Genomic DNA, 20,836 nt, shown 5'->3' on the forward strand with positions numbered 1-20,836 from the left:
GAATCAATAAAATGTTATTAAATATCAATATAATTTAATTAACCATTCGTTGGGAGTTTAGTTAGTTCTTCGGGTCAATGAATTCCGCTCTTGGTCGGTTACTCCCTAGTGGTGCGCAGCTGGAGATGAATTGTAGCATACCTCCATGACATGGCCCCTCCATGATAGATTTCAGTGTTCATTTTTGATCTTGAGGCTTAGAGGTTCCCACAATTAGAACCTTCGACTGCCTTAGTGACCACCCTGTTCGAACGAGTTTTTTTTTATAGATAGTTACTTGTTTACTGCTACTACCTATATTTTCTGTGTAATTTTGCAGACATTAGTGGTTAAAAGCGCACAACTGCATCTTCATTTTTGGGTTACCATGTTTGCCTCATTCACCGGTCATATTTAATATTATTTATTATAACGTAATATTTATTTTGTTTACCGTTTTCAAAATGTTTTTGTTTTCGTTCGTGTATAATTTCGTTAGTTGTTTTTCTTTTCTTGTAAAGTTTTAAGCGAAGTTTTAAGAATCGTTTAATATTTTACCGTTATAAGATTTTTGTTCCATTTTTTAGTATAATTAGTTTTATATGTACAGTTTATTTTATTTGTTAATTGTATAGGTCTCGGTATAGGATTTATGAGATGTTTAATATTTTAAAAAATGTTTGCTACTTTTAGTACTTAAATATTTATTACAACGAGACACAGGCGTTTTGGACAGTTTAAATAAAATAATTGTTAAGAATCTTCAGTAATAATCATTTAAGGATACTTTTATTAAAATTACGATATATTAATTTTTATTAAATAGAGTTATTATAACATTTAGTTCCTACATTTTTAGTTAAATCAGTATTTAATAAGTAATATGCGTGTTTATACAAATTTAATGATATAATTGCGTATATTTTTCTACTACCTATTCTGAAATACCCAATTACTGTTCAAAACTGCTGAACCGTAAGAAAAGTGTCACTTTAAGAAGTCCCCGTTAGCCACGGTCGTGAGCATCTTTGGGACATTTCCATCTTTGCCACGGATGGAATTTGGATGTTTGCTAATTCTGACGGTCACATCACAAATCATTCAGTGAATGTATTCGTGCTGTTTTGCAAAAACGTGCCCGAAAACGAATGGTCATAAAAAAGTATAGTATGCAATACTTTGATAAACTTGTCTCGACAAATGAAACTCGTGACTAATTGGCGTTTATCAAGCTTGTTGACTATTTTGTTTCCGTGTACAAAGAGCGACAATTTATAATAATTAAATAATACATATTAAGTTGTTTTTTATTTTTCATCTGGGCTCGTCGAGATATTCGGAGTAGGAAGTTAAAAAGCAAGATAAGTTCCGTTAAAACTTAAACGCCCAAAGTATATACCAAAAAGACGAATACGAATTTCTTCCACAATTTTTCCACGATTTCGCGAGTCGTGTACTGTAAAAGGGTCCGATATTTATCCCCGGGTATTTGCCGCAAAATATACGCGACAGATATTTACGACTGCGTTATTTAGATTTTACGTGTATTCTCGCCATTTCACGCAGATTCTGAAGGCCTCGTAGCCTTCGCGGGTCACATAGTTTATTGGGGATAAATCCCAATAGCCTACCGAACGACCACCCCCTCCCCCAGTTTTTTCGAGTATAAAAATTCTTTTCGCCGGAACGGGCCGCTATATTTTCAGTATTTGACAGCTGCTCACAACCATCCATCATTTGATATTATTGGGAGGTTTAGTGTTTTTTATTAATGGCAATTTTTATTAAAAGGGTGTTTACACACACGTACTCATTCTTGCTTATTTTGAAAAAAACCCTCCAATTTTTAACGAATAAAATTTTGAATTTTACCTGAATTTTAGATGTAGCTATGTATCAAATCCGTCCTAAGAACATCCTGTATAAGAATATAAAAGCTTAATTGTTTAAGATTATTATTAAAATAGACAGACCATCCATAATAAAATCCTGCAAAATATTAAGGCTACCTTTTATAATATAGGTCATAGCTAATTACGCCTACTGTCGTATTATAACCTGTACACGCCTTGCGGTAACGGCCGAGCAAACCTTTCACAAGACATCTGGATATTTTGACCGAGGCAAAAAGCAAACATTCATCGGCCAACCGCCGAAATAACTATAAACAACAATCGTTTAAACAAATATTCGACTCACCGATGATTAGATTTAGCAAAACAAACACCGAAATATAACGGACGATTCAATAAACTATTTCAAACGTAAACAAAACCGCACCGAGGTTTTCCGACCTTGAAAAGTCATAAATAACGTATCTATTATTAAAATTTACACCACCCTGAACGAGGACTTCCATGCTGTTCGCTGGAGTGAGCGTTGCGCCTGCGCGAAATCAGTCAGCTGTGTTTGTATTTGTGTTTTTTTTTTAATTTGTTTGATATGATTAGGTTGTCCAATTAACACCATTCTTTAACGAAAAGCATTTACTTGATAAATATTTGCCTATAAAACTGCATCAATAAAATAGGATGCCAGATTCCCAGAATCAGCGACACACTTTGTCCGATAGCGGAAGCTACAGGTAAAAACCCATACAACGTCGGTAGAAATGGAAGCCGTTTTTTAAAGCTGCTGGAGAAAACTGTAGCTCATATTCTTTGGCTGCTTTTTTCAGCGATGATAGTGATAGAACACATTTTTGTAAAATTTATGCATTCCCAAAACTAATCTATTTCGATGACTTTTTGCGTTTTAATTGTATAGAAATAAGCAAGTATTTGGTTTGTTTCTGCTGTTGGGTGGACAGAAAAGAAAGAGCCTATACGTATTTATACTATTTTTTAAAAATACCAACACAGGAGAGTGTACAAATTGGTAATTACGGATTAAAGTCAAACATTTAACGCTTCTCGTTCTATGGTCCTAGCCTGGATGATCTAAATAAAATTAATGGTTGCATAATCGTTAAAACAAATAATTTCATGATTGTGGTTAGTGAATAAAAAGCAATTTCAATTTAACGTATTTATTTCAAAAACCCAGATAACTAAAAAGCACTAAAAATTATATTTCAAGACAAACGTTCACAAATGGGAAAACACAGTGATGTGGATAGTGGCATTTTCATTTGATGTTTCCTGAAATGCGCGATTTCTGCTGAAAGGCTTAACAATAAATTTGCAACATTGCTTTACCAATTGATCCACTTCTTCCCACATGAGCTAACTGAGTCCTACATAAATCTGGTATATGAAATTATCACAAACAAAATATTTTGGCTACTCACTAGAGGACCATTTAAAAAAGGAAAAATATAAAAATCACAAATTATGAAGGAATTTAATAAAGAAGGCATATAATACATATGTTAATTTATCAGTTTATCAGTAGAACTAATAAAGATGTAACCAAAATATATGTGAATAAATTACTTTATCAAGAATAGGGAACATTTTGAAACAATTTTGAATTTCGCGCTATAAAATATTTACAAATATTTAAATAAATGAGAAGCTTTGATGCAATTATTTAGTTGGCATTTTTGTCGAGGAGTCCCAACAATGACACTCATAAAAATTTACTTATAAATTGTTACATAAAAAAAAACTTTGTTAGAACAATCAGTCTTGGGTCTACCTTAAAAGTCATATAGGAAAAGGTTAAAGATCCATTTCCATGACATTCCCTGAGGGGATGTCTACATCTAACTGATCCACATCACAGACACTGTTTGAATCACCTTCTTTTCTATTTAATTCCCATTCACTTGACTGACTATTATCATCTGAAATTGGCAATAATCTACTAGGTGGCTGCCACAAAACCAAGGCCATGCAAGGTCGCTGTAGCTGAGACATAAGACAAGGTGGTATGATAGGATCTGCCTGAAGTTTTCTCATCTCCTCGCACATATAGAGTCTTTTGTGTTTTACTGATTCAGGTTCCAAGTGGGAAGGGGGAGTTTCTGAACTTATGTGAAGCTTTGAAAGGTGTTCAGCCATTTTTTCTTCCGTTATGTGTTGTTTGTTGGGTTGTAACCTAAAAAAAGTTTATTTAACATAAATAGAAAACCAAACAAATACGCCTAATACTTACGGGGGCGAGTCAGTCTTTCGTTTGCCACGAAGTGTATTTGTGAAAGTCCTGTTACCAAAACCATGATCAATAATTTCGAATGGAAATTGAACTACTTGTTCGTTGTGCCTCTGAGAACCAAAGGAAAATGTGTCAGGCACCTGTGGAAAACTAGATGGTTGAATGGGCTGGATAGGAACTTGCGGAAACGATAAATTGCTAAACGGAACGTTCGCATTGCGAAAATTAGGGGGCAATTGTGTATTCCCCTGCGGAAGGTTGCTGGGTCCGGGATAAGAATCGAAACCAAAAACAGAAAGAGGACTTTTGTGGTTAGGATCGCCAGTTATTTGATTGCGGTCCATACAAATGGTTTACCTCAAGTATCTGGTCAAAAACTTTACCAAAAATTGCACAGAAGTTTAGAGATCTCCAAAACCACAACAAAAGCTAATATATTTAGGACTATTCTTATTTACTCTTTAGACCAACAATTTACATACACCAAACGAGTACAGAAACCTGCCGTTGCAGAAACCTGACAAACATGTTTATGCGCACTGCACATTCTATAGTTTATAGCCGGCAAAAAAATTCCAGAAATATCTGGACGTTCATTATTATTACATATAATTATATGCGAATACACAAGATGGCGCCGATAGTCAGCTGGTAATAAATTTTCAAAATTGTCCAAAAAATTATATTAAAAGGCAAAATAGAGTGCAAGACACACCGTCAAAATAATACGATAAATTATTTATTGTTCAACCCGTCGAAAACTAACACTCGGGTGAGTGAGACTGCATCCCTATAGGTTTTTATAGAGGTCCATCGACGCAGATCTTTGAGCCAAGAGATCTACTTCAGATTTCTTTCCATGATGGTCGATGCAATTGCTTCAATCAAAATATGTTGGTCGAATTTTGTTTGTAACAGATATTTCTTAAATTTTGACGCAATAAACGACGTTTTCTTTAAATGGTTCAATTTTATGCAAAAATGTTTAATATAATTGAAGTTCATAAGTGAACTTTTTTAACATGCTATAAAATTAGGAATTTGTTTGTTTAGTAAATTTCTTTTTAAATTTAAAAATATTAAAATTTCAGTAAACTGCACTCCTCCTACAAGATTTTGAAAATAAGCGCTTTGCGCCGTTTTCCAGGCACAAATTCGCGAAAAAAGACTCGGTAATTTTATCTGCCAAATGTCTTTCAATTTGTTAGCAATATTTACATGAAAACATACAGGCAGAAGCGTGGAAATCCCGAAGGCAGTATATGCCAAAATAACATTTTTGAAATAATCAAGAAAACTTGTTTAAATTTACAACAATGATTATAATTGCCGTTGTTCGTAAAAACAAGGCAAATGCAGGTTACTCATTTATTACGATAGGCACTTTTCTCAGGACATGCGACGGGGCACTTACAATTCTAACGCAAAATGTTGATATATCAAAAAATGGCACATACGCCCGTTGAAATATCCACTTTTCAATTGCATTGTGTAAATTGGGTTTTATAAGTGAAGAAGACGGAAAACAGAACCTTAATTTTGGTGACCGAGGATGGCTTTGTTGGCAAGGCGTTAGTCCAGCCAACTCGACTTGCCAGTGGTTGTGGGTTCGATTCTTTCCCGGACCCTGTGTTTTAATTGTTGGAAACTTGTAAAAAAGTTTAAAAACTAGGTTGTTGTAAGGTGGCCGAATTACCAATGAAGAATTGGCCAAATTAAACAAAAACCTGGCCGAATGACCCCGGCATATAGGCTATTGTCAGTAAAAAAAAATTGTATATAAATTTAAAAAGCTTCTATTTGCGAAATGTTCAAACACCTTGTTTTCAGAAACGTAAACCCAATTTTTAAAAGATTGTACAGGGTAAATGAAAGTATAGCACATTTTTTGAAAAACGGTAAAGTGGGACAAGATATAACCGTAAAAGTAAAAAACGCTATTCATCTTAGCAATGTTATTGATTTGAGTATTTATTTAGGGCTGGATAAAATCATTAAGAAAACAAAAGGAATTAATTTTTATCGATCTTAACGATGGTTCAACACCGCAAAGGCTTCAAATTTTGCTGCCTTCCAAAATGAGTCCACAGAAGTTAACAGTCGGCTCATCAATTGAAGCAACTGGAACCATCACTTTGTCACCAAAGGGTAATCTAGAGGTGTCGGCTGATAACGTGCATCTTTACTGTGATTGTGATGTGAATGCCGGCTATCCATTTGCGCCAAGAAAACACTACTCTCCTGAATATGTTCGGGAATACTTACACTTGAGGCCACGAACTAGGACTTTTATGTCTGTATTAAGAGTTAGAGACAGGGCAGTAATTGAAATTAATAATTATTTAAACAACCAGGGATATATAAATATTCACACTCCGATTTTAACTTCAAATGATTGCGAAGGGGCAGGAGAAACATTTAACGTGGTGCCAGAGAGAATCGACTTGGTTAAGTCTATGGCAAAAGAAAATGTTTCACACGACGAGATATATTTTGATAATAAGGTGTATTTAAGTGTGTCAGGTCAATTACACTTAGAAGTGGCGGCACATGCTTTGAGCAAAGTGTTCACCTTGGGACCCACATTTAGAGCCGAAAACTCGAAATCTAGGTTTCATTTGTCAGAATTTTATATGCTGGAAGCTGAAATTGCATTTTTGACAAAGTTGGAAGATTTGATGGGTATTATAGAAGACTTAATAAAAAGTGTGACACAAATTTTAATTGACAAATGCGCAGGTGATATCGAAATGTGCAGAGGTGACAAAAGGGATTTTACTTGGTTAAATAAGAACTTTGAAGTTGTGACATACAAGGAAGCAATGAATATTTTTAAAAACAAAATGCACAAGGAAATGCCCATATCTGGAAAAATACCTAAAGAATATGAATTGGAACTTGTTGAATATTTTGACAATATTCCGGTTTTTATAATTGATTGGCCCAAGCAAATGAAACCTTTTTACATGAAAGAGTGTGAGGATGGTGAAAACGTTGCTGCTCTAGATTTGCTTGCGCCGGGAGTGGGCGAGGTTGTGGGTGGAAGTTTGCGCGAAGACAGTTATGAAAAATTGTATTCCCGAATTTCCCAAGATGAAAATAACTTGAAATGGTACCTCGATTTACGAAAATTCGGTGGGGTTGCCACCGCCGGTTTTGGATTAGGCTTTGACAGATATATTCAATCCATTTTAGGCATCAGTAGTATAAAGGACGTTATACCTTTTCCTCGGTGGCCCCATAATTGCCAGTTATAATCTATAAAAACGTAAATTAAACCTTTACAATTAATAATCCTGTTTTTTCTACGATGTTTAATGAAATTTTAAGCCTTAACTCACCTTTTTCTGTTCTGGGACGTAACTGTCAAAAGATTTAAATTGCAGGTGGCGCAGTAATTATAACCTCATCGATAGGTATATTAAATAACAAATCCTAGTTATTCAAAATAGACATTATGCGATTTATTTGAGCAATGCTGGCAACGTTAGTATCGGTAGTGAATTGTACTCAAGCATTCGTGTGGGGCGTTATTTACTACAGTTGTCAAACCGGCCATGTCCTCGTAACCGTTATCAGAACTATCTTCGAATTCGTCTGGGCTTACATAAATGGTCTACAAAGATGTTTATGCGTTTTCGGAGAATCGCTGTCGATATTCGGTCTTGATATATTACAAATTTTGCAGAGCTTATTTTTTGGCGTCACATCAGTTACAGAACTTGTTTGTGGGACAGTGATTGCCGTCTATCTTAAAATTGCGTGGTTTTTTACCGAGTGCGCTCGATCATTAGCACTTATTTACTCCACAATCACCAACGTTATTCTAGTTTTCTGGAATACTGTGATGCAATTGATTGTATTAACAAAGAAGCTGATTCTCTTGTGTGGGTCAGGCGCGTGGTTCGCCGTAACGCTACTTCCATTTTTCTTTATATATCTCTGCTCATTGTTCGCTCAATTTATGTCAGGGCTCATTATTGAGACTTACGAAATTATTATATACATCGCCATTAGTGTTAAAAATGTCTCTCTAGATACCATAAAGTTTCTTTTAGACGTGCCACTTGAATCCCTAGCTGGACTGTTTGTAATTTTAAGCATTTCTTACGTTTTCGCTCAATTCTACACTATCACCTCGAGATGGTTGAAATTATTATTGGGCAAACTCAAAGGGTGGCTTAGAAGGACCATAACCCTGAGGATAACTGCAAGGCATGAACAGATATATGGGAGAAGTACAACTATTGAGATTGAGGTGAGATTTTGGATTTTTTATTATACCATTGAATAAAAGTCTCTTTTTTGTAGAGACGGCGCGCGCGTGTTGGCCGTCCGTTGGAGCGACTTCGAAACAGACAAGCACATGTTGCAGAGAAGTCAGAACTTGCAGATGAAAGGGCCTGTGTTATATGCCAGGAGCGTAGCAAATGCGTTTTATTGTTGCCCTGCAGACATTTGTGCCTATGCACCGAATGCCAATCTGAGCTGAGGTACTACAATGACTTGTGTCCCATCTGCCGGACTCATATTGATAGGAGCTTGAAAGTTTTTGTATAATAAAACTAAAGGGTCTATTGTTTATACATGTTTCATAATGAAGACTGTAATTTTAATTTTGTAAGTTTATATTATATTCAGAATAAATTTTACTGTGTATGCATATATATTTTTATTTTTAAAAAATTTATTACCAACTTAACTAAATCAGAAAGAAAGCAGAAAAGTAATGTTCACACATGTCCATTAGTTACCTGTTATTCTACTTTCACTATTTTAATTCTATTGACCAAGAATATTACTATCATTTAAACGATGACCATTTTATGGACCTTAACATCCTCATTGAATAGTCGTCCAAATTATATGTTTTTCTTCTTCTTTTACTTTTATTGGACAAGTTACTGGGATCATTTGAGCATTTTCCATCCAATTTATAGGTTAAAAATATGTTTGACGAAAAAAATTGTTCTGTGATTACCTCCGCTCGCTCCCGACAGAATCCGTTGTATAAGTCCCAAAAACCTGGATATCGTGTTTTTTCTTTCGGAAGTGTTTGGTGAACTTTCTAAGGTGTTTAAGACTGCTGGCGCTGCTGTTTTGGCCGTCACGCCGGTTGGATGCCGGATGGGCTCGGTTGGTCCGTGGTGGTAGCGGGAGGAGAACTTTTTTTTTTGTTATTGGTCAAAGAACAAATGTTGGTAATATTTCTTTTACGTGTTGGCCTTTTACCGACGAATGTCGGTACTGGGCGAATGACCATTGTGGATTTGTCCAACTGTTTGTGAAAAGTTTTCTCACTCTAATTCTCTCTTGTTCTTGATTTTGTGGTGGAGCATTGCACGCGGCGATTTGACCTCAGCTCGCTCCTAGCAGAATCCGTTGCATTCATCCCAAAAACCTTGATATCGGTCTTTTTTCGTGTGATTTTACATCGGTAGTGTTTGATGATCGTTTTTAAGTGTTTACTGAGGGCCCAGTGGTTTTGGTTCGTCTGCAGGGAGCGGAGGCATCGTTCAAAGTCCTTATTTGCTAGCCGAGCAAATGTTGGTTATATCTCTTCTTTTTACGTGTTGGTCTATAACTAATGGTGAAAATCCTTGACAGAAGTCGGCAATGGGCGAATGATCTTAGTAGTCTTGCCCAACTGGAATTATGAAACGCATAATTAACTTGAACTTCTTCTGCGATTGATGCCTTTGAAAATTATTTGAAAGAAAGAAATTCAAACACATTTATTTTTAATAAAATAGGATGGCAACAGATAGTCAGAAAATTAACGATGTATCATATCAATTGCTTGCATACGAACCGATACATGAGACGTCTTTGGATGTCGATATACAAAATATCATCATGGGCGTTCAAGATAATACTAAAGAAGTCTACGAACAAGCGTTGGTAAATTTCTTGGTCAAGGTAGTTTATATAGAATTTTCCATATTATTGACACCTAGCTGTGTGTAATTTTTCAGGAATCCAAAGAATTTGACATCCTAGAACTAAACAAAGAAAACAAGAGGGAAAAATTGTGGGATGCTCTACTGAAGATTTTAATCGCAAATCCCGAGAAAAGTGCTCTTTTGGCGGACGTGTTTACAGTATTTCGAATCGTTAGGTATTATGGTTTCCTGTCATCTTTAATGGAATGTTGAGATTTGTTTTTGCAGTCGTGATAAATCATCAGTTAACAAACTGGTCACAGATGAATGGATTGGTTTAGTTTTAATGCACATTGGTTTAAATGACAGAGATTATGGTTATGACGAAGTTACTCTGTGTAAAATAGAAGAAGCCCACAAGGTCCTATGGAATGTCCTTTTTAACAGCAGAGAGCAAGTTGAAGCTACTGTGACAAACAGCCTCCTGGAGAAGCTTGTAAATAGGATCAAAACATATGAGTAAGTATGGCATGCTAAGTGTACTGCTAGACAGAAGCAAAATGTTAAATTTGATGAAATCATTATTTTCTATTTTCAGTAAGGCCCCTGTCCCAGATAGCATTAAGTTTTATGATATGAAAATTATTTTTCTGATATCTGCTTTATCCATTAATGTACGACAAAAATTGGAGGACGAATTGAATGGGTTTATATGTTTTTTAAATGTTTTGCGGGTTATCCTGAGGGAAGCCGCCGAAAACTTGGCACAGTCCGATCTCCTTCCTGCCATTCTTGACGTAAAATAGGCCTTCTTTTTAAGTGTTTTTTTAGGATTCATTTAATTTTCCTCTTTTTAGGACCAAAAGGCAGAAATCAGCTGCGAGACTTTGAAAGCTCTCTTTAACATAACCTTAAACTGCTCAAGTGACGACGATTCATTAGCAAAGTACAATGAATTAGTGCGCGTACTTAGGGATTACCTTTTAGCGTCGACCGCGAGCATAGAAAAAACTTGGCAACTGCGCAATGATATAGTTAACTTATTGACCAACATACCCTCTGAATGTTATCGGGAATTGCTCACTCTTGTTGACAGTTCTGTTACTGTACCCAAGGTTTTATGTTTTGAAGGTTTGAATATGATTGTTATATATGAAATACTAATGTTCCTGAAGGCTAAGTTCAGCGATGAAACGGTAAGAGCTATTATTTTCTTATTTTTCTCATTACATGCACAGGTCTGCAAAATTAAACTTGTTGACAGATGTTTTTTTTTTAAACTGATTTTATATAATTTTGGTAGGGTGATTTCCAAAATTCTATGGATTTATTTTTATCACCTAAGGTTTTTTTGCAAATATAGGGAAAAAAACGATAGTTCTAAAATAATTTATTTCATTTATTCAGTAAAAAAGTGTAATCCCAGTTAGGATCCTAGTCAAGAATATTGTTGCAATACACTAGCGGTCTTTCCTGAGTAAACTATTGACATAACTTTTTTTCATGATCCCAGTAAAAGCTTGATATGACATGATGCCAGGTGCCAGTAAATACTTGTCACGAAGTCTGGACACTAACAATTTGGATACATCCTTTGGAAGATACAAATCTCAAATTAAATCTATTAATTCGCTCTGATTAAATACTTCGGGTTCTCTATAAATGTGGTGTGAAATCTGAGTCATCTGGGTCGGAATTAGATTCCTCTGATTCTGACAATATAACGTTTTCTAGTTCTTTTGGGACGGTAGGTATCGGTGCATCTGGTCCATGAGGAAGTGGTCGAATACCAAGGTCAAGATTAGGATACACAATTTGTTTCTTATGTTTCTGTTCTTTTTTCAATGCGATTCCTAGGCACTCGCAATACCATAGAAACACCAAAGCTTAAACATTTCTTCCTAACTTTTTGCCAGTTTTTTAAGGCTTCAACGCAAACGGAACAAACTGTAAGAAGAGCCCAGGACAAAACAAGTTATAGTTTGCCTTTGTTTTACTATGACAAACTACCACAGATGTAACAAAAGTTATTTGAATTGTTCATACAATGTCTTCTTTCCTTATACGGTTGAGAATATTAGAAATATGCAACAAAGACAACAGCCCCTAGCACAGTAGCACGACGACCAATACAACCAAACTACGTATAAGCAGGTTATAACGCTCTATTGACGCTTCTGCGCCAACTCTGTTGCTTTGCAGAGAAATCTAATAATATACAGTGTTGCCAAATCACATTTAATTTCATAAAAATCAATTCATTATATTAATATATTATATTAGTAAAATAACATTTTTAAGATATATAGCGCTATAAAAAAAATACGTGATAGAGCAAAGATATGGCTTTTTTTGGAAAAATGCCCCCCCACCCCCAAAAAATATACAAATAAGCAAACATCTTTCAAACATCAAAATCACTGTAGACCTGTGGTATTAGTCAGTTTTTTTTAATTTCTTTTTTTTGGACGTGTGTTTCAAGGGGGTGTCCAAACAATTGGAGGTTTATTCACCAGTATTAACAGTACTGCTAAAAGGTGCCACGACTCATAGACCAATAAGAAAGTTTTTACGATTGCATATATTGCCACCTCTGAAAGATGTGGACAAGAGGCCAGAGGAAACGGACACCCTAAGGGGTTACCTCTGCAAAATGCTAACTACGCCCATTACTCAGGTCAGAGACCTGGTTGCTGAGTTACTATTCGTGCTCTGCAAATGCAATGGTGAGTTGTGAGAGTGACGGGCGCATCATCAACTCCCTCGCGATGATGATTTTCAGTGTCGCGAATGATTAAATATACTGGGTATGGGAATGCTGCCGGGTTGTTTGCGCAGAGAGGTTTACTGGGCGGTAGGAAAGACAACGCGGAAGCCGATTATAGCTCCAGCAGCGAGGATAGCGAGACCGAAGAGTACGCCGAGCAGAAACACCTCATAAATCCGGTGTTGGGGTGCTTGGAGCAGCCCCACGAAGATCCGATGGCCGGTATGACGGACGAACAGGTATTTAAAAAGAAGCGACCACCAGCGGGGTTTTACCAATAACGTTTACGTTTGCCAGAAAGAGTATGAGGCCATGAAATTAGTCCAGTTGATGGACAGTTTGACTAGGTCGGGAGCGATAAAACCTTGCAGGGTAGGGGCGGATGGCAAGCCGCACGTCATTGAGCACATTCTGGAGCTGCAGCAGGGGTTGAAGATCCGCGAGGCGGCGGACGATTCCGATACTGATTAAATATTTTTTGCGTCTTAATGTCCCTTCTAACACAAAATGTCCGTCTATCTACGGGTATATTAAAACGTACAAAGCGAAAACTCTTAGTAGACGTCCTCACCACATTCGAGATTATTTGCGTAGACCATATAGCCACAAGCTACCCTGTCTATGCCAGTACTATAGGAACTTATGAAGCAACTATGAAAAATAATTTCGTTTTTAAGCAATGACCTAGCGACATTCAGGTACATGCCTAGATATCATTAAATGTTTTGGAAAAACGAGTCAAGTGTGGGAAATACTTGTTTAGACAGAAAATGGCCCAAAGTGCAGGTTAGCGGATGAAATGTAGAGGCATGCGCTGAGAATCATTACGTTCCCTTCGACAATATCACTGCCGCCTGCGGTGCATCAATGTTTACCATAGTGGAAAAATTATATTATCTGATAGCTATATGGTGTTGACGTTTACTTTAGACAAGATGGCTTTGGGTTTACCAGCTTTCAGTTTTTCAGTGTCGTCGTCGTCGTCGTCTTTGTCGATGTATCGCTCATGTGATTTAACTGCCAAACCGGTTTTCAATATTTTACTATCCCGATTTAAGTCGCAATTACCTATTGTCGATTAATATTTCTCATATTAAAGTGTGTTTACACTGTCTGATTTTTTTATTTGATTTTCGATTCCGCTTTTAAAATGTATGTATTCACACCATTAGATATTACACTTGACTCGCCCTTTTAAACAGCACCTATTATCGTCCGATTATGCAACGCGCATGCCAAACAACTCGCTAATGGTGTATTTAGAGTTATTTTTATGTTTCTTTAGTGTTTTATTTCTGCGAAGTCTGTAAAATGCCACAGACCACATTCAAAATAATCATAGTGTGTAAAATTACTATTAATATGTTATTAACAAATAGCTGCAATGTGCGACTTTCAGAAGAAACTCTCAAACGTAGTAGAGTTTTTGGAATTAGGGAATATTCCGAGTTCATCTAATACTAAATTTGCAACACTATGTCATTCGTTATGACGGTTAGGAGCCATTTTCTGACCAATAGGGCTTTTTTAAAAATTATTTTTCATTTGGCCGCACTTCCGAACTTTAACATAAATTTAGCAATGAAGTAGCAGCGATGTTTGTTATCTTTTCGTTCAAACTAATTTTTTTTTTAGACTTTATATTTTATCATGATACTACAGTTACGAAAAATGCCATTATTTCCGAATATCAAAATACAAATAAAATCAGATAGTTTGATTGTCAAAATCGAATCCAGCTGACAATCATAAGATATTTTTACGCTAATGTCCTCTAATGGAAGGTTTATAATGTAAACACACTTTTAATTATTTACATTCAAAGCGCCTTTGCGAAAACACTGTGTAATTGATATTTTGACATGCTAATGAGTTTTAACCACATAGATACCAAAAATATAGAGGCCCTGCCTACAGGAACTTATGAAGCAACTATGAAAAACATTTTCAGCAGGTTTGAAGTCTCGCTTTTAACCAATTACCTTGCGGCATTCAACAACCAACATGGCCGCTGGCAGATCGTCAGTAAGTTTGGATGAGGCATTTGTACAGTTATATTTTCTCAACATACCTAGCCCAAACTACAGGTTAGTGGCTGAAATGCAGAGGCATGCGCAGAAAACTCCCATTTGTCTTAAGATTTAATGGGATCTGGAGAGCAAGAATGCAGCGACCATGTTCGTTGTTAAATGTTGAAAGGTTTATTGGTTAAAAGCGAGATCTTAAATCTCGCGCATGCGCATGTTGAATGAGCCTTTTCAAAAAAATTTTCATAGTTGCCTCGTAAGTTAATGTATTAACGCTATAGGCATGACCTCAATGTCTGTTGTAGCTATAAGGAGTTAACAATAAATTGAAGTCATGGATTATTTATGGCATATCTTCAATTTTACTATATTTTTAATTACCAAGACCCAAGGAGCATGCGCTGCAAAAAGTTGAGGTTTTCGTATGAAATAAAAGTTGGGTGGTAATCGCAAAGGTTTTTTTGGTTAGAATTATTATTACTAATAACTTGAAATAAATGTGAAAGAATTGACTATGCATTTTTTTTGCCTGACAACAACCTAGCTACCTGATTGGATTGTAAACGTTTAGGACTTGAGAATTTGGTGTAAAATGTTTAAGCAGTCTGATTTTCTTTAGAAATATAATCACAAAAATAACCTTAACTGTCGTCGTAGCCTATGGTAATGTATAAAAATGTATTTAATTTTATATATTTTATTAATTTCAATTAAACCTTATAACTACTCGATAACAGATCGAGCTCTATGCAACGGACCTGGGGGGCTCAGCCTCTTCTACTGGTTCATCTATGTGTTCGAACCCGTAATAAAGTGCTTCCATAAACGGTTTCAGTTCCCAAGGCGCCCTATCTTCCAACTGGGTCAAGTTTATTCCCAAGTCTTCAAGGGACAGTACACCCGGCTCCACAACATCTGTTAAATGTTCCCGTTCGATTTTTTCCCAATGCAGTTGACCGATTGGCCAATTGGGTGACAGTTTATCTGTTAATGTAATTTTTAATTGGAAAAGAGGGTCCCATCTGAGATCAGTCCGTTTGTAACCCAATTCTTGGGTTTTTCTCATTACCCGGTGGAAATAATCCACAATTTCAGACAACAAATACCTTTTGGGTCTGAAAGAAGAACCATACAAAAATTGGTTAGTTTGGTTGTTAATCCCTGTTTAAATTTGCAGTCACATGTTCAGTGCAGCTAACATTTAGTTCTGTCAACAATTTTGATTTAATCAAAAAATTTTACTCACCCCACTGCCTGATATATTTTTCCCGCAGTATCGGGGTCCTTAATGGCGGCAACTATACCGGCAGCGACGTCGCTTATAAAAACGGGTTGCTTAATGGTTTTTTCCCCCTTATCATACAAGGCTATGGTTTCTCCTGTCTTTCTCCAATGGTGGGCATAATACCTGCATGTAACTATTAAAGAAAGGCAATATCAACCTATAGATTTTTACCTGATAAATTTGTCTTCTTGCCCAAAAATATCTGAAGGTCTGAATATCGTTGCTTCTGGGAATTCTTCCAGCACAGCCTTTTCCCCACGTGCTTTGCTGGCCAAAAATCGTGATCCGTCTTTAAGAACCACTCTTCGAGGTGTCTCGGATGCATTCAATGCAGATACATGAATAAACCTCTCTACTCCAGACTGCCGAGCTATCCGGGCTAGTCTTCTAGCTCCCTCCACATTAACATCATTAAAGCTGAAATTTTTGGTTTCCCAGTCGCGTCCCACTAAATTTATGACAACGTTCGAATATTTTATTGCTTTCGCTATTGATTCCTCATCTTTGAGATTATAGTGGTGAAAATAGACTTGCCCCAAATCACCTACTAGCTTTAATCTAATTGGGTTATAGCAATCGCCACGATATGGTAAAATTAGCTAGAAGTAAAGGCCTCCGTAAAAAGAAAAATCAGTATGACCAGAGAGTTATTACTTGAGTGCCTATTTTGCCTAACTGATTGCACACATAACGGCCCAAGAATCCTGTACTTCCAAAAACAGTAGCTACAATTCCATTAAAACTGGATCGACCACCCGTGCCTCTTTTATAATTAGATAAGTTTGCATAGCCATTGTCTTCGGTGCCAAAGTTTCTACATCCTACGTATGCGATGCTAACTACCCCGTTTTGTGGTTCTAAAAATTGCTTACATAACAATTTTCCAAGGCTGATAATTAGAATGTATGTTTCACGTTAAAAACATCGAAATCAACGTACTTAATGCTTTCACACTAATCGCGAATACATTCGCGGTCATTTCTTATGCTTTTTGAAAATATAGAACTTGAAAATATCAAAGTAAGGATGTACTGCAACTTGACATTTTCTGGATATTCTTTGCTTTTGAAATGATCTGTCAAAGTTAATAGTCCTTTTTCTATGGTAGAACACAGATGGTTGTCAATGGAAAACGCGAGTTTTTTAGTAGTGCTGGGAAAAGCAAATGGAATAGTCGAGTTAGCGCAGTGAAAATCGAAAATTTTCTATACCTTTCAGGTTAGGTGTTTGCTTAGAATTCCAATTGAGTGGCACAAGAGCATTTTAGTGCCTAGTTTATTGTCATTTGTTTGTCGTTGGAAATAAATTTATTAATGTAAAATATGATAGGTAATGAAGCAGCAAGATTTGTCCTTCAGCGTAATTTTAGGCTCCTTTAAGGCTAGTAATTGGGATGATGTACGAACACTGATGATAGCTTAGGAACAACTAAAATGTCGACCTCTAGCGAAGATGTGTTGCTTCAAGTCCCCAGTGTGCGCTACAAAAAAGGAGATGGCAGTTTGTTCTTAATGGATACCCGTTTAATTTGGATGGTTGAGAACCGAGACACAGTCGCAGTGTCCCATTCTTATGCTGATATTAAATGTATAGGTATGCTGCTACTGATAAATATTCACCTACAGTCAATTAATTTTAGCTCAGAAAATTTCACCAGAAGGCAAAGCCAAAGTGCAACTCCAGGTTGTTCTTCACAATGGAGTTTCATCAACCTTCCACTTTACAAACAAAAACGGCCTTCAGGGTCAACTGGCTGACAGAGATAAAGTAAAAGAAATGCTGCAAAGTCTGCTGCCAAAGTTCAAAAGAAAGGTCGACAAAGAGCTGGAAGAGAAAAACAAATTATTGTCGACCAACCCCACCTTGCTTCAGCTATATAAGGATTTGGTTATGACTGAAGTGGTAACTTCTGAAGAATTTTGGGCTCAACACGCCGTGCAGTATACTCAAAAGCACAAACAACCCCAGCAAAGCATAGGTGGGTTGATAGATTAAGCAAATCTAAATATGTTAGGAGTTTTCTTTTTGTGGTGTTTCAGGGGTCTCTGGTGCATTTTTGGCTGACATTAAGCCACAAACTGACGGCTGCAACGGATTGAAATATAATATCACTCCTGACATAATAGAGTGTATATTCAAAACTTACCCTGCCGTTAAGAAAAAGTACTTAGAAAATGTCCCTGCAAAATTGACAGAAACTCAATTTTGGACCAAGTTCTTTCAGTCCCATTACTTTCACAGGTTAGGTGATTATAACTTTTCAAACCCCTGCGAGATATAATTTTTTTTCTTTCATAGAGACCGCAAGTATGCGGAAAGTAAAGATGTTTTTACGGAATGTGGCAAGCTAGATGATCAGGAAATGAAAAAAGATATCCAAAAAGGTGTTGATGATCCCTTGGTCAATTTAACCGAGTTTGAGGATAAATCTTTAGATGAGGGATATGGGATCGCTAGGGACAAACCAGCTGGCAATATTGGAACCGTGAGTCAGTCTATGATCAAAAGATTCAACCAGCACTCGATTATGGTAGATAATTACGCTAATGTTTTATTTGATTTAGCATAATCATTTTTATAGGTATTAAAAGCGAGTAATGGTAAATCAAATGTACCCTCTGCCAGCGATAACGATAAAGCTAGCGCGAATAATACTAGCAATGTACCCGTTAACAAAAAGCAAAAAATTATAGAAAAAATAACTTATGAGGACTTGGAAAGTGAAGATATGGGCCATACTAATGGAGTTCATCTAAACTTGTCCAAAGTATGAGAATTTTTCTCAACCTAACCGCTAGTTATAAAAAAGAAACTTGTTCTTAAACTTAAACATAAAATAAAGGCCCATTATATTATTTTGCAATAGTGGTGTAATTTCAATTTAAAATTAGGTGGAAAGGTACCTGCACGGGCCTATGCCCGACTCGTCGGCAGAGCATATTAGTCCCAATGAAGCGTCTTCTGTTCTAAGAGGAGTCCTTCAGGAAACAAGACAGTGGCAGGCTAGATCTCACACAGGCAGTTTAGTCAGTCCTGCCGCCGCAGTAGGTGCTTTGGGCGAATTGTCGCCGGGAGGCGCCTTAATGAGGGGTTTTCAGGAACAATCCTTAGCACGTAATTATTTTTTTTTGCATCTCTGAAGTTGTCTATTGATGACGTTTTAGAATTGGTGCCTTCCGACATTGAAAAGGAGGTTAGGAATTTGTATTTGGCGTTGTGCGAGTTGTTGGCTCATTTTTGGAAATGTTTCCCGCCGACCACGAGCAATTCGGAGCAGAAAGTGATGAAAATGCACGAGGCCCTGCAACGATTTCAAACCGTGAAACTCAAACCCTTCGAGGATAAACTGATTAGGGAGTTTTCGCCATTATCGCATCACTTGACCAAACACCTGAATCAACTGCTGAATGCAGCTTACCAAAAGTTTAATAATTGGCAAAAGATCAAAGGCAGATAGTGGCGGAAGATAATGTTCAACGCGAATTTTTGTTTGCAGCCCTTAGCTGGTTCTTTGTGATAATTTATTATGTTTTTAGGCATTTTAATAAATGCGAGTGTCTTTTTTTTTCTGCGTTTTGCTTTTAACAAGGTACAAATCACCATCCAAAATTCGGACACCAGATTTCACATAACCACCTGCTATTCCTTAAATAGGGTTATTGGTAAATTCGTAAACGCATAATAATTTATTATAAAATACATATTGAATTTGAATAGTGAATTAAGAAGTGGTTAATATATTTTATAAATGCCACAAGTTTAAAAAACGGACTTAAAAATATTTTTTTAATTGGTTTCTTAATAGTTTTTCTTCTTAACTTTTATTACCCAAACGTATTCATGGAAGAAATACATTTCATTAGTAACTATTAATATAGGTTACTTACAATTGAAGCCAAATAGAAAAAAAAGTTGTGGAAATAGTTTTTTTCTAAAGCATAACTGCCTATTTCTCATTATCTGATCTTATATCCTAAAGTATGCCAAATGAGTATGTTTAAATCGATTTTCAACAAACGCAGCGACGATATAGTTAGTTAAGTGGGAAAAATCTAAATTAATATTATGTAGCTGTTATAGTTACCCACTGCCATTTGTCAAAATTGGTCAAGGTGCCAGCAAGCGTCACAATCAATGGAAACTATTCGAATCTCCAATAAAATTGTAGAAATACGTTGTCATTTAACAAAAATTTTCACAAAGAGGTAGGACACTAGACTCGAAGCATGATTTACCCCTCAGTCTAGTTCTAAAAAGCTGAAAAACGATACCGCTAGATGACGGTATAATTAGAACCATGAATTTGTCAAATGCCTATCCCAGGACTATCAAAATTAATATCCTAGCGCCGAAAACATAAAATAACTGCTTTTTAAATATTTCCAAAGTTAATCTAGGTCTGTTCTAGCTCTACACCTCGAGTGTGGACCGGCAGATGGCGCTGCACAATCGGCTACATTTGCAGGTAAAAATTCAACCGCCAGATGGTGCGATTGGGAGTATAAAATACAACATATTTTTTTCCAAGCGGATAGCTTCTAAAAATGGCTTTACATTTTAGCGATATATTTTTTTCGATATCGGGACCGGTTGAGATGGTGTTGCTCGCCTCGTGCCTAGGTTGGAGCAAAGTTTTTCGTTTATATGAGTGGTTGACGCTGGAAAGTGCTGATGTAACAATCCCGTTTCTTAGCTGTTTCGTTGTTATTTTTAAATCTGTATAGGGTACAGATCATATAAACCAGCTTGGAATTCGGCAGTACCCTTTCAATTTGTTCCCACATAGCAAAGACCTATT

General features: G+C 36.4%; 7 protein-coding genes across 15 annotated transcripts in view; 4 read left to right on the top strand and 3 right to left on the bottom strand.

Moving 5' to 3' along the window:
- LOC132705393 (uncharacterized protein CG43867) overlaps positions 1–2,333 on the bottom strand; it is a 146,114-nt gene extending 143,781 nt beyond the window's left edge. For all 6 annotated transcript variants that reach the window (XM_060675952.1, XM_060675956.1, XM_060675954.1 and 3 more), the window contains exon 1: positions 2,179–2,333. The gene's annotated coding sequence lies outside the window, so the exon portion shown is untranslated. The remainder of the gene's footprint in view (positions 1–2,178) is intronic.
- A 671-nt stretch (positions 2,334–3,004) lies between these two features.
- Positions 3,005–4,624, bottom strand: LOC132704843 (uncharacterized). Its single transcript, XM_060675120.1, has 2 exons — positions 4,078–4,624; positions 3,005–4,020 (listed from the first exon to the last, which is right to left on the bottom strand). The coding sequence occupies exons 1-2, from the start codon at positions 4,419–4,421 to the stop codon at positions 3,642–3,644; spliced, it is 723 nt and encodes a 240-aa protein (XP_060531103.1). The 5' UTR covers positions 4,422–4,624; the 3' UTR covers positions 3,005–3,641.
- Positions 4,625–5,651: 1,027 nt separating this feature from the next.
- Positions 5,652–7,339, top strand: LOC132704616 (probable asparagine--tRNA ligase, mitochondrial). Its single transcript, XM_060674732.1, has 2 exons — positions 5,652–6,004; positions 6,057–7,339. Exons 1-2 carry the CDS (start codon positions 5,885–5,887, stop codon positions 7,332–7,334), a joined length of 1,398 nt encoding a protein of 465 aa, XP_060530715.1. The 5' UTR covers positions 5,652–5,884; the 3' UTR covers positions 7,335–7,339.
- Positions 7,340–7,552: 213 nt separating this feature from the next.
- On the top strand, positions 7,553–8,734 carry LOC132704617 (uncharacterized). The gene is made up of 2 exons (XM_060674733.1): positions 7,553–8,335; positions 8,389–8,734. The coding sequence occupies exons 1-2, from the start codon at positions 7,553–7,555 to the stop codon at positions 8,635–8,637; spliced, it is 1,032 nt and encodes a 343-aa protein (XP_060530716.1). The 3' UTR covers positions 8,638–8,734.
- A 1,003-nt stretch (positions 8,735–9,737) lies between these two features.
- Positions 9,738–15,287, top strand: LOC132704546 (synembryn-A). Its single transcript, XM_060674599.1, has 8 exons — positions 9,738–9,996; positions 10,053–10,195; positions 10,248–10,478; positions 10,558–10,756; positions 10,817–11,155; positions 12,442–12,685; positions 12,742–12,965; positions 13,024–15,287. The coding sequence occupies exons 1-8, from the start codon at positions 9,832–9,834 to the stop codon at positions 13,195–13,197; spliced, it is 1,719 nt and encodes a 572-aa protein (XP_060530582.1). The 5' UTR covers positions 9,738–9,831; the 3' UTR covers positions 13,198–15,287.
- A 99-nt stretch (positions 15,288–15,386) lies between these two features.
- On the bottom strand, positions 15,387–17,133 carry LOC132704548 (NADH dehydrogenase [ubiquinone] 1 alpha subcomplex subunit 9, mitochondrial). Its single transcript, XM_060674604.1, has 5 exons — positions 16,978–17,133; positions 16,693–16,895; positions 16,210–16,637; positions 16,000–16,161; positions 15,387–15,868 (listed from the first exon to the last, which is right to left on the bottom strand). Exons 1-5 carry the CDS (start codon positions 17,015–17,017, stop codon positions 15,499–15,501), a joined length of 1,203 nt encoding a protein of 400 aa, XP_060530587.1. The 5' UTR covers positions 17,018–17,133; the 3' UTR covers positions 15,387–15,498.
- Positions 17,134–17,171: 38 nt separating this feature from the next.
- On the top strand, positions 17,172–19,814 carry LOC132704547 (general transcription factor IIH subunit 1). Of its 4 annotated transcripts, none has more exons than XM_060674603.1 (8): positions 17,172–17,256; positions 17,408–17,625; positions 17,678–18,016; positions 18,078–18,279; positions 18,337–18,568; positions 18,620–18,805; positions 18,930–19,152; positions 19,203–19,814. In XM_060674603.1, exons 2-8 carry the CDS (start codon positions 17,472–17,474, stop codon positions 19,493–19,495), a joined length of 1,629 nt encoding a protein of 542 aa, XP_060530586.1. In that variant the 5' UTR covers positions 17,172–17,256; positions 17,408–17,471; the 3' UTR covers positions 19,496–19,814. The 4 variants fall into 4 exon arrangements, with proteins under 4 accessions (XP_060530586.1, XP_060530584.1, XP_060530585.1 ...); XM_060674601.1 differs by having other exon boundaries at positions 17,185–17,367; positions 17,419–17,625; XM_060674602.1 differs by having other exon boundaries at positions 17,185–17,353; positions 17,397–17,625.
- Positions 19,815–20,836: the final 1,022 nt, after the last annotated feature.

This window comes from Cylas formicarius, unplaced genomic scaffold (genome assembly GCF_029955315.1).
Source record: "Cylas formicarius isolate icCylForm1 unplaced genomic scaffold, icCylForm1.1 PGA_scaffold_7__23_contigs__length_41026272, whole genome shotgun sequence".
In the NCBI taxonomy this organism is placed as follows: Eukaryota; Metazoa; Arthropoda; class Insecta; order Coleoptera; family Brentidae; genus Cylas; species Cylas formicarius.

What these genes read in the sequence shown, in the direction of transcription:
- LOC132704843 (XM_060675120.1), bottom strand. Translation starts at nt 4,421, where the DNA reads ATGGACCGCAATCAAATAACTGGCGATCCTAACCACAAAAGTCCTCTT. An exon ending in CGAAAGACTGACTCGCCCCC is followed by an intron (nt 4,021 to 4,077) that starts GTAAGTATTAGG and finishes AACTTTTTTTAG; the next exon opens with GTTACAACCCAACAAACAAC.
- LOC132704616 (XM_060674732.1), top strand. Translation starts at nt 5,885, where the DNA reads ATGTTCAAACACCTTGTTTTCAGAAACGTAAACCCAATTTTTAAAAGA. An exon ending in GACAAGATATAACCGTAAAA is followed by an intron (nt 6,005 to 6,056) that starts GTAAAAAACGCT and finishes GTATTTATTTAG; the next exon opens with GGCTGGATAAAATCATTAAG.
- LOC132704617 (XM_060674733.1), top strand. Translation starts at nt 7,553, where the DNA reads ATGCTGGCAACGTTAGTATCGGTAGTGAATTGTACTCAAGCATTCGTG. An exon ending in GTACAACTATTGAGATTGAG is followed by an intron (nt 8,336 to 8,388) that starts GTGAGATTTTGG and finishes TCTTTTTTGTAG; the next exon opens with AGACGGCGCGCGCGTGTTGG.
- LOC132704546 (XM_060674599.1), top strand. Translation starts at nt 9,832, where the DNA reads ATGGCAACAGATAGTCAGAAAATTAACGATGTATCATATCAATTGCTT. An exon ending in TCCTTCCTGCCATTCTTGAC is followed by an intron (nt 10,757 to 10,816) that starts GTAAAATAGGCC and finishes TCCTCTTTTTAG; the next exon opens with GACCAAAAGGCAGAAATCAG. An exon ending in CGTGCTCTGCAAATGCAATG is followed by an intron (nt 12,686 to 12,741) that starts GTGAGTTGTGAG and finishes GATGATTTTCAG; the next exon opens with TGTCGCGAATGATTAAATAT.
- LOC132704548 (XM_060674604.1), bottom strand. Translation starts at nt 17,017, where the DNA reads ATGACCGCGAATGTATTCGCGATTAGTGTGAAAGCATTAA. An exon ending in TAGGCAAAATAGGCACTCAA is followed by an intron (nt 16,638 to 16,692) that starts GTAATAACTCTC and finishes CTTTACTTCTAG; the next exon opens with CTAATTTTACCATATCGTGG. An exon ending in CAAGAAGACAAATTTATCAG is followed by an intron (nt 16,162 to 16,209) that starts GTAAAAATCTAT and finishes AGTTACATGCAG; the next exon opens with GTATTATGCCCACCATTGGA.
- LOC132704547 (XM_060674603.1), top strand. Translation starts at nt 17,472, where the DNA reads ATGTCGACCTCTAGCGAAGATGTGTTGCTTCAAGTCCCCAGTGTGCGC. An exon ending in ACAACCCCAGCAAAGCATAG is followed by an intron (nt 18,017 to 18,077) that starts GTGGGTTGATAG and finishes GTGGTGTTTCAG; the next exon opens with GGGTCTCTGGTGCATTTTTG. An exon ending in TTCATCTAAACTTGTCCAAA is followed by an intron (nt 18,806 to 18,929) that starts GTATGAGAATTT and finishes ATTTAAAATTAG; the next exon opens with GTGGAAAGGTACCTGCACGG.